General features: G+C 47.6%; 1 protein-coding gene across 2 annotated transcripts in view; it reads left to right on the forward strand.

Annotated features, from left to right (window-relative positions):
* SLC4A1 (solute carrier family 4 member 1 (Diego blood group)) overlaps positions 1-18,333 on the forward strand; it is a 191,986-nt gene that overhangs the window by 3,464 nt on the left and 170,189 nt on the right. For both annotated transcript variants that reach the window (XM_086923900.1, XM_086923901.1), the window contains exon 2: positions 4,453-4,593. In XM_086923900.1, the coding sequence (XP_086780026.1) occupies positions 4,567-4,593 (27 nt within the window). In that variant the 5' untranslated portion in view covers positions 4,453-4,566. The remainder of the gene's footprint in view (positions 1-4,452; positions 4,594-18,333) is intronic.

Below are 18,333 nucleotides of genomic sequence, written 5' to 3' on the forward strand. Positions count from 1 at the left end.
CTGAGCCTGTAAGAGTATCTATCAATGGCACAGAATATTCATTGATTGGGGGTGGCCAAGTCTTGAGCTTGTGATCGGACCTAATTGATCCCAACAGACTATCCTTTGATTCAGGGGTATCAAGCAGCCTGGAAGGCTTTTCATTTATAGATAGTATTCAAAGGACCTGGCAGAATACCCTTTGAGGGAGGGATTTATGTACGCCTGAAAAGTATGACTAAATAATAGAGGATATTATATGACCAAGTACGGAGCTTTGCAGTGTACGTGGGGAATAAGGGAGTATCGGGGCCTGACAGAATGCCCCGTGGTTACGTTTGCAGAAGTCGTTTTATTTTGAGGACAGAGCCTGGCAGGGTCTTGCGCGAAGGACGGCTCCTTTGAGGCCAAAAAGAATATTCTTCGATTGAGGCGGTCTAAGAGAGCCTTGCTGACCCTTGCTTGAGGAAATGGTTCTATGGGGGGTTACCAGACTATCCCTTGACCGAAGCGGTATAACGCATCCTGGCAGTGTTGGCCAAGTGAAGGTTCCTCTGGAACCTATCAGAATATCATTTGCTCGAGGGTATCTAACGAAGCATTTTTATGTGGGGTTTCAAGAGGGCCGGTGAGCGTCTTTCTTGAGTGTGCAAGGTCAACGGCACAGGAAGAGCTCTCACTGAAATCTGACAGAGCTCACCCATTTTAGAGAATGTGCAACCAGGAGCAGTAAAGACAAGATTAGGGTGATATCAGGTGCCTTTTCTGGTTGGACTTTTTAAATTCATATATATGTTTATTTTATATATATTTATAGAGACTAAAGCTGGAGGATGGGTAGAGAAAATATAAAAAAAGACCAGAGCTATGTAGGAGTACATGCATGCTGACCTTAATCTACAGAGCCTATGGTCAGGGGCTTCCACCTTCGGTGGGACTGGTGGCTCTGCAATTGATTGGTTTGGTCAATGGATTAGGACATTGCCAGTGAACATAGCTCAAGACATTGCACCAGAACAAGCCAGCTTGTTGGGCTAACCTCTCTCCCGCCAAAGGTTGGTGCTTGGACTCTGCCCCTATTGTAAAGTTGTCTGTAGACAAGCCATACCGGGGCTACAATCCTCATGTGAAAACTATGCAACTTTGTGAAGGTTTTTACATTTTGTGAATTTCACAACATTTATAAAAAGATTCACAATAATAGAAAGAGACAACATTAATTGACAGTAGGGTTTATTGTGTTAAAACAAAGACATTTCTTTCAGTGGGGCAGTTGTCACGGCAAAATGTTTTTACGTCAATGTTCTCTAGCAAAAATGTTTTTTTGTAGAAAACCTCTGCCACAAGTGAGCAAGGCAAAGTTGGTGGACTCAGCGAACTTTGCAGACTTTATCTCAATCGAAATTTGGCATCGTCGCCCAGTATGGAAAGCACAGTTTGAAACCTTGTCCACCGCTATGTATCCATATTGAACATGTCTGTACGGCTTGTGAATGATAGACAGGAGCTCGCGTGCAGCTCCACGTGGGCGACCCTGACAGGGAGCACCGGGAGCCGCCAGTGCAGCCATCAGTTTTACACATGTAACAAAATGAGAACTTCATCCATGCACGTTCCCCACACCACTGAGATTCAAGCCTATATGGTCAGGCCTCATCTATTCATATTAATATAGCGTGCTTAGAAAGACTTCGGTGGGCGTGGTTCCCAATACATAGAGGACACTGCATGTCATAGTACTAAATAAATTATATAACATGATACTGTCATCAACTCATTTTGAGGGGCTAAATAGGGCTGTGCTGGCTGTGCTCGAAATCTATTTGTCCGAACACAGCCCTTGCTGTGTTACAACGACACTCTGCGGTTGACAATACAATATGTGGGAAAGGCATGGAGGTATAGAAATCCATAGGGAGAGCATGGGAGCCTTCCTGCGGCTCCTGGCTGTAAGCAATCTACTTGAACAAAAACACTTATGCCCTGGAACCTACTCCCAAAATCCCCCACAGTGACCCAATTGCCACATTGTCCTCTCCTGTTCTGCTGTACTTAAAGGGCAAGTGATTTGCAGATTCCAAGAGCCTGCTATACATTGATCTCTCCCATGTGTGAGACTTACGACTGGCTAGGAGTGAAACTGTACTTCACGGGTGAGGCCCACATGCAGTGAGTGGTCATGGGCTAGTTGTTCCCTCAGGTTTGGCCAACGGTAAAGCATAAGAGTCAGTGCAAGTATTTAAGTTATCCACATGAGATGTATTTTCACACAATGAATCTAAATAGGAATCGTTCACATAATGGTTAGGATGCAAAGTGGAGCATCGCCAGATCCCTGGAGATTTTCCATGGTGGTGGACAAGGGCTTGTGTATCTTTCTTAAATCGTTTACTAACAGTTATGTGAGCTGTTGCACAGGACGTCTTCCTAGTGAGGACTTCTGTTGATTGGCAAATCAGGTGAGACATTAGAGGATAAAAGAGATTTGGCCTAGATCATAAAATGGCCTCTCCAATGGTGATTTCCACCATCTCTTTCTTGTCTGGTGTGAATAGTTTCCAATGCTCGTACCCCTTAGAATACTGGATGTCTCCCAAGAGTCAGAACTCAAGAGTCTCACTTAGAACTTAGAAGCATGGGCTTCCCTGGCTTTCTTCATTTTCTGCCTTAGTCATGCATTTGTTGGGGTCACATGTGGATAAAGTGGCCTGGAAACTTTGCTGACATCATGGAAATCAATTTCCATGCCACGCCTGGCACGCAACGGAAAGGGCATCCCCTGACGCTTATCTCATTTTTCCACATGCGCAAGAGTCCCCCAACGCAGAGCTTCAGCGTGATGGAAAAAACATGGTCATTGGTAGTTGCAGTGTCAAATCAATGCCAGAGGAGGCGCAAGAGTAGCCCTCTTTGGAGTAAGAGTGAGGACGTGGCTAATCTCAGGCACCAATAACTAAATTGTTTTAGGCACGTGGTTCTGTAGAGTAGGCAGTGAATTTCTTAAACTGGGCACTGAGGTACAATGGGGTAACAATTTATTTATTTATTTATTTAGAATATTTGTATAGCGCAGCTATCACCTTTCAGGCATCCTGGCGCTGAGATTAATGACTTAAGATCCACATGGAAAGGATGACCAAGGGGCATATAGATGGATGATGATTTGCCATATTAAATACCAGCATTTGTATTCACTAACCTCCTTTCATGAACAGGTAACAAGCTAATGCCCTGCTGAATCTGGAGGAGAATTTCCAGATGGAATTTCCTCCATCGTGGGGATTGCAAGGTTGAGGGAATTTCATTAATTGATTCCCATATAGTTTGAGCACCGTCTTAAGAGAATGGGGGTTTTCCTATAACCCTCAAATCAAAAACAGACAGACAGTCATTAAAATCTTATTTCAGACTCTGTTATTCCGTTTAAATGATTGTGAAGACTCTGCTCAGTTCTAGGATTGTGTCAGATTGTAATTTTGCGTGTATAATCAGGTTGTTTGGTTTGTGTTATCATCAAATTCTGAAATTTAAATTTGTTCGTCATACAACTGCACAGTTTTCCTATTATTCAGGGAAAATCCTCCTATCAAAAAAGGTAATATACTGGTTTTGTATCCCCCGTCGATAGATCACTTATTTTTCTGATCGTAAAATAATCAGCTATTCAATATTCATGGGTTTTACTTTTTCTTCTGCAACTTAACAAGAATATTTTCCCACTTTATGTGCACGTTATGACTTTTGTGATATAGTTTATAGACTTTGCAGAAGTGAAGTCCTAGAATTCACAGCCCCACAGCCGTTTCCAGTTCGGCGGTGTGCACGATATGCTACTACTAGCTGATACCTTACACTGAGGTTTACGGTTGTGCGGGCATTCATCACACAGTGGCTCTTGCCCCCTGGAGATGTTCTGTATGAGGCTCTCCATGGGGCACACTGGAGTTGGTGCGGTTTGGCACCTTACATTACCACCACACAGGCTTTGCCTTAGTCGCGACTCATCGGGAGGCCTCAGGGACCAGGCTGCTGCCCTGTAACTGCTCACCTGCACAGAGAGGCCGACAGGATCCTCAACTACTCAGTCTCAATCCAGAGGCCACTCTGTTTGTGACAGACCTTAAGTATTACACTATTTCAGTGTCCAGAATGATTGGTCAGAACCTTGCCAGCTTCCCTGAGATCCTCTGGCACCCAGTATTGGCCCACAAAACTCACACCTTTCCCACACTTGTTGCTTCCACTCTTTCCCTGGCTATGAACTTAAATATGTTTCTTCTTCAACCAATATACAAATGTTGATCATCAGACAAAATATGTTTTCTATTGGATTGCTGGCTGTCATTGTTACATCATGCCAATGCGGGAGTGATTGAAATGTTCGTGGTTTTCCCAGCGTTGGTTTGTGGTAGAGACATCAATGACCCTCAGCTCAGAGTCACCTTGGCTGCTCTTTCTGTCTCCTCCCTGAAGCTGTCGCAGGTCCTCCTCCTCGTGTGATGGTCCACCCCAGGTGACAGAGCAGACGGCGCAGAGAGACGGTTCCACAGTGACAGAGGTTGGACGCCCACCCACCCAGCAGCCAGGATGCAGCCCTCAGGGCGGCCGAGCCAGGTGAGCTTATGAAGGGTGCACCCCGGAGAGTCAAGCCATGGTTCAATGTTTGGGGTGCCCCTCACACAAGCCAAAAACAAGGCTTTCACAGTCTTTACAATCACCGTCTGCACCCAGCAAGAGTGTCTCTGACCCCATCGGGGTCTCTGCCCCATACCGCCTCACAACACACCACCACCCATCACAATGACTCCCCACAACTTGTGATAGGCACAGTAGCACCCAAGGCAGTGAATGTACTCACTGCAGGAAAGGAGTGCTTGTCACCTGCTTACCTGTCAGTTTCCCAAGACATGTGCATGGCAGTCAGTCAAGTCAAAATATCTTTATTCGGCTCTTTAAAAGCCATACAAAGAAGCGAACAATAAAATACATTACATACAAGATTTACCAAAAAGTGCACATGATACAAAAGTCAGATACTGTTTTAAAAATTATTAAAAAGACAATTTAAGAGAAAAATGTAATTAACATTAAAAATTATTCTTGGCTAGGGGCTTTCGCCCTGGAGGCAGCTGTCAGGAATTTGGCAACGCAATAGGTAATATGAAGGTTAGGTAGAAGTTGTAAGTAGAGCAAAGCCGGTCTCACCTGTGTGAAGCCGGCCTCCTTCAGAATTGGTAACAGGAATTTTTTCCTAGGCTCTAAATACAGACTACAAAACATAACAAAATGCATTGTGTCCTGTGGTGAAAACTGGTCACAGCTACAGGGCGGAGCCAAATCTGGTTTCTGCCAACTGGTAAAAGAACCTAAATAGTAGTGCAGCAGGTTAAATCTAAATTTAGTTAAAAGAAACCTATGGAAAGGATGTGTAACATAACTAAGGTAAGATGCAAGTGAAGGTGAAGTAAGCAGCAAGCAATGATCCCTCACTGCCGGCTTTGCTAGTTCACACTCTTCACGGTGCATTTCTTTCCTGCCCATAAAAGACTCTCTAACTAGATCAATGTCTTGGATCCTGATGGACTCCGGGGAGGTAAAGAGCTCCGGGCGGCCTAGGTCAGAGAAAACTTTTGCTAAATAGGCCAGCCAAGGAATTTTGTTGGATTTATCTAAGGCCAAGACATCGGTCAAGATCTTGTGATTTAATGGAAGTTCATCATTCAACCATATTTTTAGCCAGAGAATCAAAGGGGCCAGGCTTAATTTATCTGAAAGAAATTCAAGACCAACTTCTTTATGTACGGAGTACGTTGGGGTGGACTGAGGTACAGAGAGCAGGGCTCTGATGAATCCATTCTCCGCTCTCTGTATGGGCTCCACATTTGCGTACCCCCACAGTGCTGAGCCATATAATGCGATGGCCACAGATTTACTATTATAAATTTTTAGGATGGCTTCCATAGGCCTTGCTCCTAGCCTACTAGCAAAGCTCAATATTGCTGAGGCTGATCGTGTGACCGCCAATCTCTTGGCTCTAACCTGTGGGCCCCATGTCCCTCTCTGGTCGAACAAGATACCTAAATAGGGAAATGTGGGTACCCTACTAACCAAATCCCCCCTACAGGTGAATGTTTTAGTTCTCTTCCTGCGGCACTCTGTGCCCACCACCATGGTGTGTGACTTGGCGACGTTTATTCTAAGGTCTAGATGGTCCATAAACGTGCCGAAAGCGTTCAATAGGCGCTGGAGGCCAACTCCCGTGCGGGCGATCAGCACGGCGTCATCGGCGTATAGGAGTGCCGGTATCTTGGTTACTCCTACACACGGGACGTCGGCATCCTGCCCCTCAAGGTGCGCACCCAGGCCATTGATATAAATGGTGAACAGTAAGGGGGCCAAAATGCAGCCCTGCCGCACCCCCCTTAGAGATCTAAAGAGAGCAGTGCACCTGCCCTCGTTGGTCACGCGTATGCTAGAGAAGAGTTCCTGATGCAGGGAGGACATAAAGGTAACTAATGCTTCATCTATGCCAATCTCCAACAGAATGGACCACAATTTAGTCCTATTGACTAAGTCGAAAGCGGAGGAGAGGTCCATGAATGCAAGATACAAGGACCCCTCCTTAGCTACAGTATATTTGGAGATGAGCAGATGTAGATTAATGCATTGTTCAATAGTGCCTTTTTTTTCCCTAAATCCATATTGGATTTCAGATAGTCCACCACAACCCTCAACATTCTCCCTTAACCTAGATAAAAGAACTCTCCCTAAGATTTTTACCGAAGAATCTAAGAGGGATATGGGCCTATAGCAACCTGGGTCATCCCGCTGACCTTTTTTGAAAATAGGAACAATGGTGGAAATATTCCATGATGCAGGTGCAGGGTTATCATTCACTGCGTTAAACACATTTGTCAGGACTTCGGCCCACAATTTTGGGGAGTACATGAAGAAATCAGCAGGCACCCCGTCCGGACCAGGAGCCTTGTGCTTGGTGGTGGACATAATGGCTTTCTCCACCTCTACTTGGTTAAAGATAATGGGGCAGGTGGCTGGTCTTGTCAACGGGGCGTCTGTGGTAGCGTCAACAGAATCCCCATAGACATTTTTAAAATGGCATAACCATTTATCATCAGGAATAACGCAGTCCATAATATCATTATCATTATCTGAGAAGAAGGGCTGTTTAATAATCTCCCAGAATTTTTTGCTGTTCTTCAGGACTGCTGCCGAAAGGAGGTCTTCCCAGGCTTCTTGTTTAATAGTGTCCTTTCGTTTTTTTACTGCTGATTTATAAATTTTCCTGAGTTTTGAGATCTCATCGTTTACCCTAGGAACACTTTTGAGGGCTGCCAGTAATAATCTATGGGCTTTTGAGCAAGCTGAATCAAACCAGCGTTTGTTTCCTGGGGTTACGTTTTTAGTTTTTGCCAAAAGGTCCTGTGACACCTGCTCACATATGGCCTCAAACGCCTCTACGGTTTCTTTGCCCTGTGCGCTAAGGTTTTTACAGACCTCAACCTGCCCCTTAATCCTTGGGAAGTTCTCTGCATAAAATTTTTCTGGGACCACCTTAGCCCATTTCAAGCGTCTTCCTTGGCCAGTTGTCTTTAATGGGTGGGTGGTTACTTTCAGCGGGGAAGGTCCTATGTAGTCTCCCCAAGCCAATTCTAGCTCAACAGGGTTATGGTCACTTGAATGAAATTGTGTGGTGCGATATATATTAACCCGTATAAAAATGCTTAGGGATACAAATATATAATCAATGATAGTGCCATATGAAATACCAGTGAAAGTTGGCTGTCTAGTGTCACCATCTGGTTCATAAAGGTCGAAACTGACAAGAAAATCCTCCAATTCCTCCCCCTCAGGGGAGTGTTCGAAGTGGGGTCCCTCAGGCCCATCATCCCCATCAGGACTGTTCCCCCTGCAATTTAGGTTACACGGATGGATGTTAAAATCACCTAATAAAATATAATCTATATCGAGCGTATTATTTTGACTGACCTTATTTAAAATCTTATCCAAATTAATAATATTACGGCCTCTGTGGTCACTGTTCCCCGAATTATAGAAATTTACAAAAATCGTCCTTTTGGTGTTTTTAGTTACTCTTTCGACCACCAGGATGTTAGGGGAGTCAGTGTCGATCTGCCTAAAACTACCTATTAAATCTAAAGAAAACAGAAATAGAAGGCCTCCCTTGGCCCTCCCCATGCGGCTATGAACAGCGGCTTTGGTGAAACTAATGAACCCATCCCACCATAGGTTGTCGGAAGTATCCCACGTTTCCTGGAGGGCAATAATGTGGTGGCCTAGGACAAAGCTTGACCAGGATTTATCCTCACGTTTACCATTTAACCCCGCAACATTCCAACTCATTATCCTGCAGGAGTCCCTGGAAGTCTCAGTTAATAGAGCCGGAGCTGATGCCACGTCCAGTTGTTGGACCGTGGTATCTGTTCCCTGGTTCGTGGCCTCTGCAAGTCAATCACAGTCATTTAGACCGGACAGGACCCCATATCTGTTCCCCATTCCCGCTCCCCAGTCAAATGGATTGGGTACCTGGTCCCAGCCGTTTGCTGCTAAATTCCACGTTGGCTGCGGGGTGTTTGATCGCATTGGAAAGTGTTCGTTCCCTTGCCTGAACATAGGCCCATTGCCATGGCCCCTATATTCATAACATGGAGTTTGTGGGCCCCACCTATTTGTATTGGGCCAAAGTGGCCCTGGTGTTCTGGCCGTTGGCCCATATAGAAAGTTATTTTGCCCTAGCCCTCGGCTACTCATGAGGCGAGGATGGTTATTGTTGAATCCGGGTCTAGTTTCCCCACCCCAGTGAGCAGTTCTATCATTTCTTCTGGACCTTGGGATTTTGGAGAAAGTCTCCATCTGACTCTCGGTGTAAAAGAATTTCAGGGTTAGGGGAATTATAGATCCAGTTCTACGTTGCGGTGGGAGAATATTAGCTAAGATGTTAGGAAGTACTTCTGCGTTAACAAAATTTAATATGACACAGTCTCCATTAAATTTCTTGGTCTTATTGCCAATCCAAGATACCCTTCTTGCCCTGACAATTTCCCCAGCTAACTGGTCGACTCCCTGATCTGCCATGCGCATGTTGTTGGTAAGCCAATATAAGGCTTTATCCTTAAGGCCTTGGGCAGATTCTTTTTGCTCCTGAGATAAAGCGGGGACATTTGCCAGCACCAGGACTAAAGGAGCAGCTTCCTGAAGAAATTGTGGGGGGTCATCCACTTGGGGCAATGGGGTTGGAGCCAAAGGTTGTGACGTGGGGGCCTCTCTGGTAACATTGTCGTTAGTGGGCACAGATGGTAGCAGTTGGCCATCCAAGGTGGGCTGTTGTACGGTATCCGTAGTGCCTAAAACTGCACCCAGGTCTTCCTCCAAGGTGACTACAGGTTTACGGACTTCGTTGCCTAAATTCTCCAAATCATCCGCCAACTTGCTTTGAAGCCCTCCCAACTTTTTTATTTCAGATGTTAGTTTATCAATTTTCCCGATGAGGGGCTTGATGATGGTTTTAATTTTGGTATCTATCATGTCAGAAATCCTGTTAAATAGGTCATCATCAATAATTTGTTTAAGGTCGTCCACATCTACACGCTCCACATTTTTCCCTTTATGTCTAGGAGGTGAATTGATTTTTTTCTTTCCTAGCTGTTTTCCCCCCCTTTTGGCTTGAGCTTTTCTGCAATTTCTCATAGGGCGCGTAACCGGGGAAGAAGATGGAGGAGAAGGAAACTCCTCGACAATATTTTGCTGCTGCTCAGAATCAGACGAAACATTTACTGACTGAACCGCTAACAAGTCAGCGTTTCCGTCATCTACCTCCAAATTAATTAAGTTAGTTAGGTTATCGTCAGGTATGAGAATTGAAGGGTCTGGCAATGTAGTGTCGGGGATTTGTATGCTAGGGTCTGGGCTCAGTGGTGGCAAGATCGGCGATTGACTCAAGCCCAGAGATTCCCTTCTGTCAGTATTTATCTTTTTAACCACTTGTACTAGAAAGGAGTCAAGGGTTTTAAGTGGGGCTGAGGTAGCGGAGGCCGATTTTTTAGACATAATTGCAGGTGGATGGGGATAGATTCAAAGGTCGCAAACTACACAGGTGAAGGCTATGGACGAACAAAAGCAGGTTACAAATGTTAAAATAGTATCACGCAGCATGCACACATTATAGATTAAATAAACTCTAATCCTAAAACAATTACGTAAAAATACCAAGGCTCTGATTTGTATAAGTCTTGAAAGTAACCTATGGTCAGACCCAGGCAGTCTCGATGAGCCACCTATGTGGAAGAATCAATTAACAGGAGAAAACATCCAGAGAAGACCAGATGATCTATGTTTTACTCCTATTATATAGCGTTTACTCCCCCCTGCTAAACCTTATACCTGGGCGATTCAGTGGGGGATCGTAAGAACCCCACTGACCCCCGTCTGGCTACAAGTAGTAGAAAGGAGAACAGCTCTAAATGACACTCCAGGTGACAATACTTGGCAGTCCACAAATGTTAGTTTGAATAAACCAGTACCTTGGGTATGTCGTAAAAGGAGATGTTAGGGAGTGGGCCCGGCCCGGCCTCCTATGGCCTCTGACGGCCACAGACGGTCCCGCCCTTGTCCCGGGCTTCTCCCGGCGCCCTCCCGCGCGCTCCCGCGCTGCGGGGATGTAGAATTCCCTTTATAGATGTGTAATTGGCGGTCAAGGGGGTGGAGCCGGCAGGGAGAGCAGCCCAGGTGGAGAAGGGCGCGCGGGGGCTCCTGGTCCTTGGAGTCCCCCGCTGCAAGCTCGCAGCCCTGCCGGTTGTAGACCTTCAGATGCAGGAACACCCTTTGAAGAACTCAGTTGGCCGCTGCTGTCGGCGAAGCGGGGCCCGCGAAGCGGGTCCTGCGAGGCGTAGCGGCAGCAGCAGCAGGCACAGGAAAACTCCCGCTGGAGTGATATGGTCCGTGGTCAGCTGTCGGGTCAGTGAGGCAGGCAATCCGCGGGAGGAAAAGCGCGGCGCTTCTTTAGCTGTGCTGTGCTGTTGGGGGTGGAGCCGGCAGGGAGAGCAGCCCAGGTGGAGAAGGGCGAGCGGGGGCTCCTGGTCCTTGGAGTCCCCCGCTGCAAGCTCGCAGCCCTGCCGGTTGTAGACCTTCAGATGCAGGAACACCCTTTGAAGAACTCAGTTGGCCGCTGCTGTCGGCGAAGCGGGGCCCGCGAAGCGGGTCCTGCGAGGCGTAGCGGCAGCAGCAGCAGGCACAGGAAAACTCCCGCTGGAGTGATATGGTCCGTGGTCAGCTGTCGGGTCAGTGAGGCAGGCAATCCGCGGGAGGAAAAGCGCGGCGCTTCTTTAGCTGTGCTGTGCTGTTGGGGGTGGAGCCGGCAGGGAGAGCAGCCCAGGTGGAGAAGGGCGCGCGGGGGCTCCTGGTCCTTGGAGTCCCCCGCTGCAAGCTCGCAGCCCTGCCGGTTGTAGACCTTCAGATGCAGGAACACCCTTTGAAGAACTCAGTTGGCCGCTGCTGTCGGCGAAGCGGGGCCCGCGAAGCGGGTCCTGCGAGGCGTAGCGGCAGCAGCAGCAGGCACAGGAAAACTCCCGCTGGAGTGATATGGTCCGTGGTCAGCTGTCGGGTCAGTGAGGCAGGCAATCCGCGGGAGGAAAAGCGCGGCGCTTCTTTAGCTGTGCTGTGCTGTTGGGGGTGGAGCCGGCAGGGAGAGCAGCCCAGGTGGAGAAGGGCGCGCGGGGGCTCCTGGTCCTTGGAGTCCCCCGCTGCAAGCTCGCAGCCCTGCCGGTTGTAGACCTTCAGATGCAGGAACACCCTTTGAAGAACTCAGTTGGCCGCTGCTGTCGGCGAAGCGGGGCCCGCGAAGCGGGTCCTGCGAGGCGTAGCGGCAGCAGCAGCAGGCACAGGAAAACTCCCGCTGGAGTGATATGGTCCGTGGTCAGCTGTCGGGTCAGTGAGGCAGGCAATCCGCGGGAGGCATGTGCATGGCATCTCTGCGTGTCCAAGCCTGCGCTCGCTCTGCTGGCGAGTACCCATGCAGTCTCTATACAGCTCAATATAGCTGCCTGCCTATTTCTATTCACTGACTTGCAGCCATGCCTGCCCTTCTTCCTACTGCCCAATCTGTAGCCATGTCGGAAATCTCTGTAGTGATCTACCAGTAACCATGACCACATGTTATTTATTGATCTGTCTGTCATCTCTCTATCGATCTGTTTCTATTCATCACTGCCTGCCCTCTTTCTATTCACAAGTCTCTGTTCACCACTGCCTGCCTCTTTTTATTGACAAGTCTCTGTTCACCACTGCCTGCCTCTTTCTATTCACAAGTCTCTGTTCACCAGTGCCTGCCCTCTTTCTATTGACACGTCTCTGTTCACCAATGCCTAGGTCTTTCTATTCACAAGTCTCTGTTCACCACTGCCTGCCTCTTTCTATTCACAAGTCTTTGTTCACCAGTGCCTGCCTCATCCTATTCACAAGTCTCTGTTCACCAGTGCCTGCCCTCTTTCTATTGACAAGTCTCTGTTCACCACTGCCTGGCTCTTTCTATTCACAAGTCTCTGTTCACCACTGCCTGCCTCTTTCTATTCACAAGTCTCTGTTCACCAGTGCCTTCCTCTTTCTATTGACAAGTCTCTGTTCACCACTGCCTGCCCTCTTTCTATTCACAAGTCTCTGTTCACCAGTGCCTGCCCTCTTTCTATTTACAAGTCTCTGTTCACCACTGCCTGGCTCTTTCTATTCACAAGTCTCTGTTCACCACTGCCTGCCTCTTTCTATTCACAAGTCTCTGTTCACCACTGCCTAGCTCTTTCTATTCACATGTCTCTGTTCACCACTGCCTGCCTCTTTCTATTGACAAGTCTCTGTTTACCACTGCCTGCCTCTTTCTATAGACAAGTCTCTGTTCCCCACTGCCTGCCTCTTTCTATTCACAAGTCTCTGTTCACCACTGCCTGCCTCTTTCTATTCACAAGTCTCTGTTCCCCACTGCCTGGCTCTTTCTATTGATAAGTCTCTGTTCACCACTGCCTGCCCTCTTTCTATTCACAAGTCTCTGTTCACCACTGCCTGCCTCTTTCTATTGACACGTCTCTGTTCACCAGTGCCTGCCTCTTTCTATTCACAAGCCTCTGTTCACCACTGTCTGCCCTCTTTCTATTCACAAGTCTCTGTTCACCACTGCCTGCCTCTTTCTATTCACACGTCTCTGATCACCACTGCCTGCCTCTTTCTATTCACAAGTCTCTGTTCACCACTGCCTGCCTCTTTCTATTCACAAGTCTCTGTTCACCAGTGCCTGCCCTCTTTCTATGGAAACAAGTCTCTGTTCACCACTGCCTGCCCTCTTTCTATTCACAAGTCTCTGTTCACCAGTGCCTGCCCTCTTTCTATTGACAAGTCTCTGTTCACCACTGCCTGGCTCTTTCTATTCACAAGTCTCTGTTCACCACTGCCTGCCTCATTCTATTCACAAGTCTCTGTTCACCACTGCCTAGCTCTTTCTATTCACATGTCTCTGTTCACCACTGCCTGCCTCTTTCTATTGACACGTCTCTGTTCACCACTGCCTGCCTCTTTCTATTGACAAGTCTCTGTTCCCCACTGCCTGCCTCTTTCTATTCACAAGTCTCTGTTCACCACTGCCTGCCTCTTTCTATTCACAAGTCTCTGTTCCCCACTGCCTGGCTCTTTCTATTCACAAGTCTCTGTTCACCACTGCCTGCCCTCTTTCTATTCACAAGTCTCTGTTCACCACTGCCTGCCTCTTTCTATTGACACATCTCTGTTCACCAGTGCCTGCCTCTTTCTATTCACAAGCCTCTGTTCACCACTGTCTGCCCTCTTTCTATTCACAAGTCTCTGTTCACCACTGCCTGCCTCTTTCTATTCACAAGTCTCTGATCACCACTGCCTGCCTCTTTCTATTCACGAGTCTCTGTTCACCACTGCCTGCCTCTTTCTATTCACAAGTCTCTGTTCACCAGTGCCTGCCCTCTTTCTATTTACAAGTCTCTGTTCACCAGTGCCTGCCTCTTTCTATTCACAAGTCTCTATTCACCACAGTCTGCCCTCTTTCTATTCACAAGTCTCTGCTCACCACTGCCTGCCTCTTTCTATTCACAAGTCTCTGTTCCCCACTGCCTGCCTCTTTCTATTCACAAGTCTCTGTTCACCACTACCCGCCATCTTTCTATTTACAAGTCTCCGTTCACCACTGCCTGCCTCTTTCTATTGACAAGTCTCTGTTCACCACTGCCTGCCTCTTTCTATTCACAAGTTTCTGTTCACCACTGCCTGCCCTCTTTCTATTCACAAGTCTCTGTTCACCACTGCCTGCCTCTTTCTATTGACAAGTCTCTGTTCACCAGTGCCTGCCTCTTTCTATTCACAAGTCTCTGTTCACCACTGTCTGCCCTCTTTCTATTCACAAGTCTCTGTTCACCACTGCCTGCCTCTTTCTATTCACATGTCTCTGTTCAGCACTGCCTGCCTCTTTCTATTCACAAGTCTCTGTTCACCACTGCCTGCCCTCTTTCTATTTACAAGTCTCTGTTCACCAGTGCCTGCCTCTTTCTATTGACAAGTCTCTGTTCCCCACTGCCTGCCTCTTTCTATTCACAAGTCTCTGTTCGCCAGTGCCTGCCTCTTTCTATTCACAAGTCTCTGTTCAACACTGCCTGCCCTCTTTCTATTCACAACTCTCTGTTCACCACTGCCTGCCTCTTTCTATTCAAAAGTCTCTGTTCACCACTGCCTGCCTCTTTCTATTCACAAGTCTCTGTTCCCCACTGCCTGGCTCTTTCTACTCACAAGTCTCTGTTCACCACTGCCTGCCTCTTTCTATTGACAAGTCTCTGTTCACCACTGTCTGCCTCTTTCTATTCACCAGTCTCTGTTCCCCACTGCCTGCCCTCTTTCTATTCACAAGTCTCTGTTCACCAGTGCCTGCTGCCCTCTTTCTATTTACAAGTCTCTGTTCACAAGTGCCTGCCTCTTTCTATTCACAAGTCTCTGTTCACCACTGTCTGCCCTCTTTCTATTCACAAGTCTCTGTTCACCACTGCCTGCCTCTTTCTATTCACAAGTCTCTGATCACCACTGCCTGCCTCTTTCTATTCACAAGTCTCTGTTCACCACTGCCTGCCTCTTTCTATTCACAAGTCTCTGTTCACCACTGCCTGCCCTCTTTCTATTTACAAGTCTATGTTCACCAGTGCCTGCCTCTTTCTATTGACAAGTCTCTGTTCACCACTGCCTGCCTCTTTCTATTCACAAGTCTCTGTTCACTACTGCCTGCCCTCTTTCTATTTACAAGTCTATGTTCACCAGTGCCTGCCTCTTTCTATTGACAAGTCTCTGTTCACCACTGCCTGCCTCTTTCTATTCACAAGCCTCTGTTCCCCACTGCCTGCCTCTTTCTATTGACAACTCTCTGTTAACCACTGTCTGCCTCTTTCTATTCACAAGTCTCTGTTCACCAGTGCCTGCTGCCCTCTTTCTATTTACAAGTCTCTGTTCACCAGTGCCTGCCTCTTTCTATTCACAAGTCTCTGTTCACCACTGTCTGCCCTCTTTCTATTCACAAGTCTCTGTTCACCACTGCCTGCCTCTTTCTATTCACAAGGCTCTGTTCACCACTGCCTGCCTCTTTCTATTCACAAGTCTCTATTCACCACTGCCTGCCCTCTTTCTATTTACAAGTCTATGTTCACCAGTGCCTGCCTCTTTCTATTGACAAGTCTCTGTTCACCACTGCCTGCCTCTTTCTATTCACAAGTCTCTGTTCCCCACTGCCTGCCTCTTTCTATTGGCAAGTCTCTGTTAACCACTGTCTGCCTCTTTCTATTCACAAGACTCTGTTCACCAGTGCCTGCCTCTTTCTATTCACAAGTCTCTGTTCACCACTGTCTGCCCTCTTTCTATTCACAAGTCTCTGTTCACCAGCGCCTGCCCTCTTTCTATTGACAAGTCTCTGTTCACCACTGCCTGCCTCTTTCTATTCACCAGTCTCTGTTCACCACTGCTTGCCCTTTTTGTATGTTGGCCAGTCTCTTTTTGCCAGTACTTACCCTCTTTCTATCAATCACTCTGTAGATCAAGCTCTGATTTCTGCTGTTTGTCATCTCTCTATTGATCAGCATTTATTCAACATTGCCTGCACACTTTCTATTGAGAAGTCTCTGTTCACCAGTGGTTACCCCTCTCTGTTGATCAGCCTGTGTTTACCAGTGCCCGGCCTAACTCTATCGAGCAGTCTATATATCCGTCTCTGTTTACTACTTGTCCTCTATCCATTGATCTATTTCTACTCACCACTGCTTGCCATCCCTCTATTTATCAGTCTCTGTTCACTATGGATACGTCTCTGTTCACCAGTGCATATGTCCTCTCTGTTGATCAGTCTCTGTTCACCAGTGCCTACCACCTCGCTGTTGATCTGTATCTGTTCATCTGTACCTACCCCCTCTCTGATGATCTATCTCTGTTCACCAGTGCCTACCGCCTCTTTGTTAATCCGTCTCTGTTCACCAGTGCTTACCACCTCTCTATTGATCAGTCTATGTTCACCAGTGCCTACCTCTTCCCTGTTGATCCATCTCTGTTCACCAGTGGCTACCGCCTCTCTGTTGATCCATTTCTGTTCACCAGTGCCTACCTCCACTCTGTTGATCCATCTCTGTTCACCAGTACCTACCTCCTCTGTGTTGATCCGTCTCTGTTCACCAGTGCCTACCTTCTCTCTGTTGATCAGTTCTTGTTCACCAGTGCCTACCTCCTCTCTGTTGATCAATCTCAGTTCACCAGTGCCTACCACCTCTCTGTTTATCAGTCTCTGTTCACCAGTGCCTACCTCCCTTCTGTTGATCAGTCTCTGTTCACCAGTGCCTACCACCTCTCTGTTGATCAGTCTCTGTTCACCAGTGCCTACCTCCTCTCTGTTGATCAGTCTCTGTTCACGAGGGCCTACCTCCTCTCTGTTGATCCATCTCTGTTCATGAGTGCCTACCTCCTCTCTGTTGATCCATCTATGTTCCCCAGTGCTACCTCCTCTCGCTTGATCAGTCTCTGTTCCCCGGTGCCTACCCCCTCTCTGTTGATCAGTCTCTGTTCCACAGTGCCTACCTCCTTTCTGTTGATCAGTCTCTGTTCCCAGTGCCTACCTCCTCTTTGTTGATCAGTCTCTGTTCACCAGTGATTACCTCCTCTCTGTTGATTCATCTCTGTTTATCTGTACCTACCTCCTCTATGTTGATCAGTCTCTGTTCACCAGTGCCTGCCTCCCTTCTGTTGATCAGTCTCTGTTCACTAGTGCCTACCTCCTCTCTGTTGATCCATCTCTGTTCCCCAGTGCCTACCTCCTTTCGCTTGATCAGTCTCTGTTCAGCAGTATCTACCTCCTCTCTGTTGATCAGTCTTTGTTCACCAGTGCCTACCTCCTCTCTGTTGATCCATCTCTGTTCCCCAGTGCCTACCTCCTCTCTGTTGACCCATCTCTGTTCACCAGTGCCTACCACCTCTCTGTTGATCAGTCTCTGTTCACCAGTGCCTACCGCCTCTCTGTTGATCAGTCTCTTTTCCCCAATGCCTACCTCCTCTCTGTTGATCAGTCTCTGTTCACCAGTGCCTACCTTTGCTCTGTTGGCCAGTCTCTGTTCACCAGTGCCTACCACCTCTCTGTTGATCAGTCTCTGTTCACCAGTGCCTACCGCCTCTCTGTTGATCAGTCTCTGTTCCCCAGTGCCTACCTCATCTCTGTTGATCAGTCTCTGTTCACCAGTGCCTACTTTTCCTCTGTTGGTCAGTCTCTGTTCACCAGTGCCTACCTCCTCTCTGTTGATCAGTCCCTGTTTATCTGTACCTATCTCCTCTCTGCTGATCAGTCTCTGTTCACCAGTGCCTACCTCCTCTCTGTTGATCCATCTCTGTTCACCAGTGCTACCTTCTCTCTGTTGATCAGTCTCTGCGCACCAGTGCCTACCGCCTCTCTGTTGATCAGTCTCTGTGCACCAGTGCCTACCGCCTCTCTGTTGATCAGTATCGGTTCATCAGTGCCTACCTCCTCTCTGTTGATCAGTCTCTGTTCACCAGTGCCTACCTCCTCTCTGTTGATCCATCTCTGTTCATCTGTACAAACCTCCTCTCTGTTAATCAATCCCTGTTTATCTGTACCTGCCTCCTCTCTGTTGATCAGTCTCTGTTCATCTGTACCTACCTCCTCTCTGTTGATCAGTCTCTGTTCACCAGTGCCTACCTCCCTTCTGTAGATCAGTCTCTGTTAACCAGTGCCTACCTCCCTTCTGTTGATCCATCTCTGTTCATCTGTACCTACCTCCT

This window comes from Lissotriton vulgaris, chromosome 5, assembly GCF_964263255.1.
Source record: "Lissotriton vulgaris chromosome 5, aLisVul1.2, whole genome shotgun sequence".
NCBI classification, from domain to species: Eukaryota; Metazoa; Chordata; class Amphibia; order Caudata; family Salamandridae; genus Lissotriton; species Lissotriton vulgaris.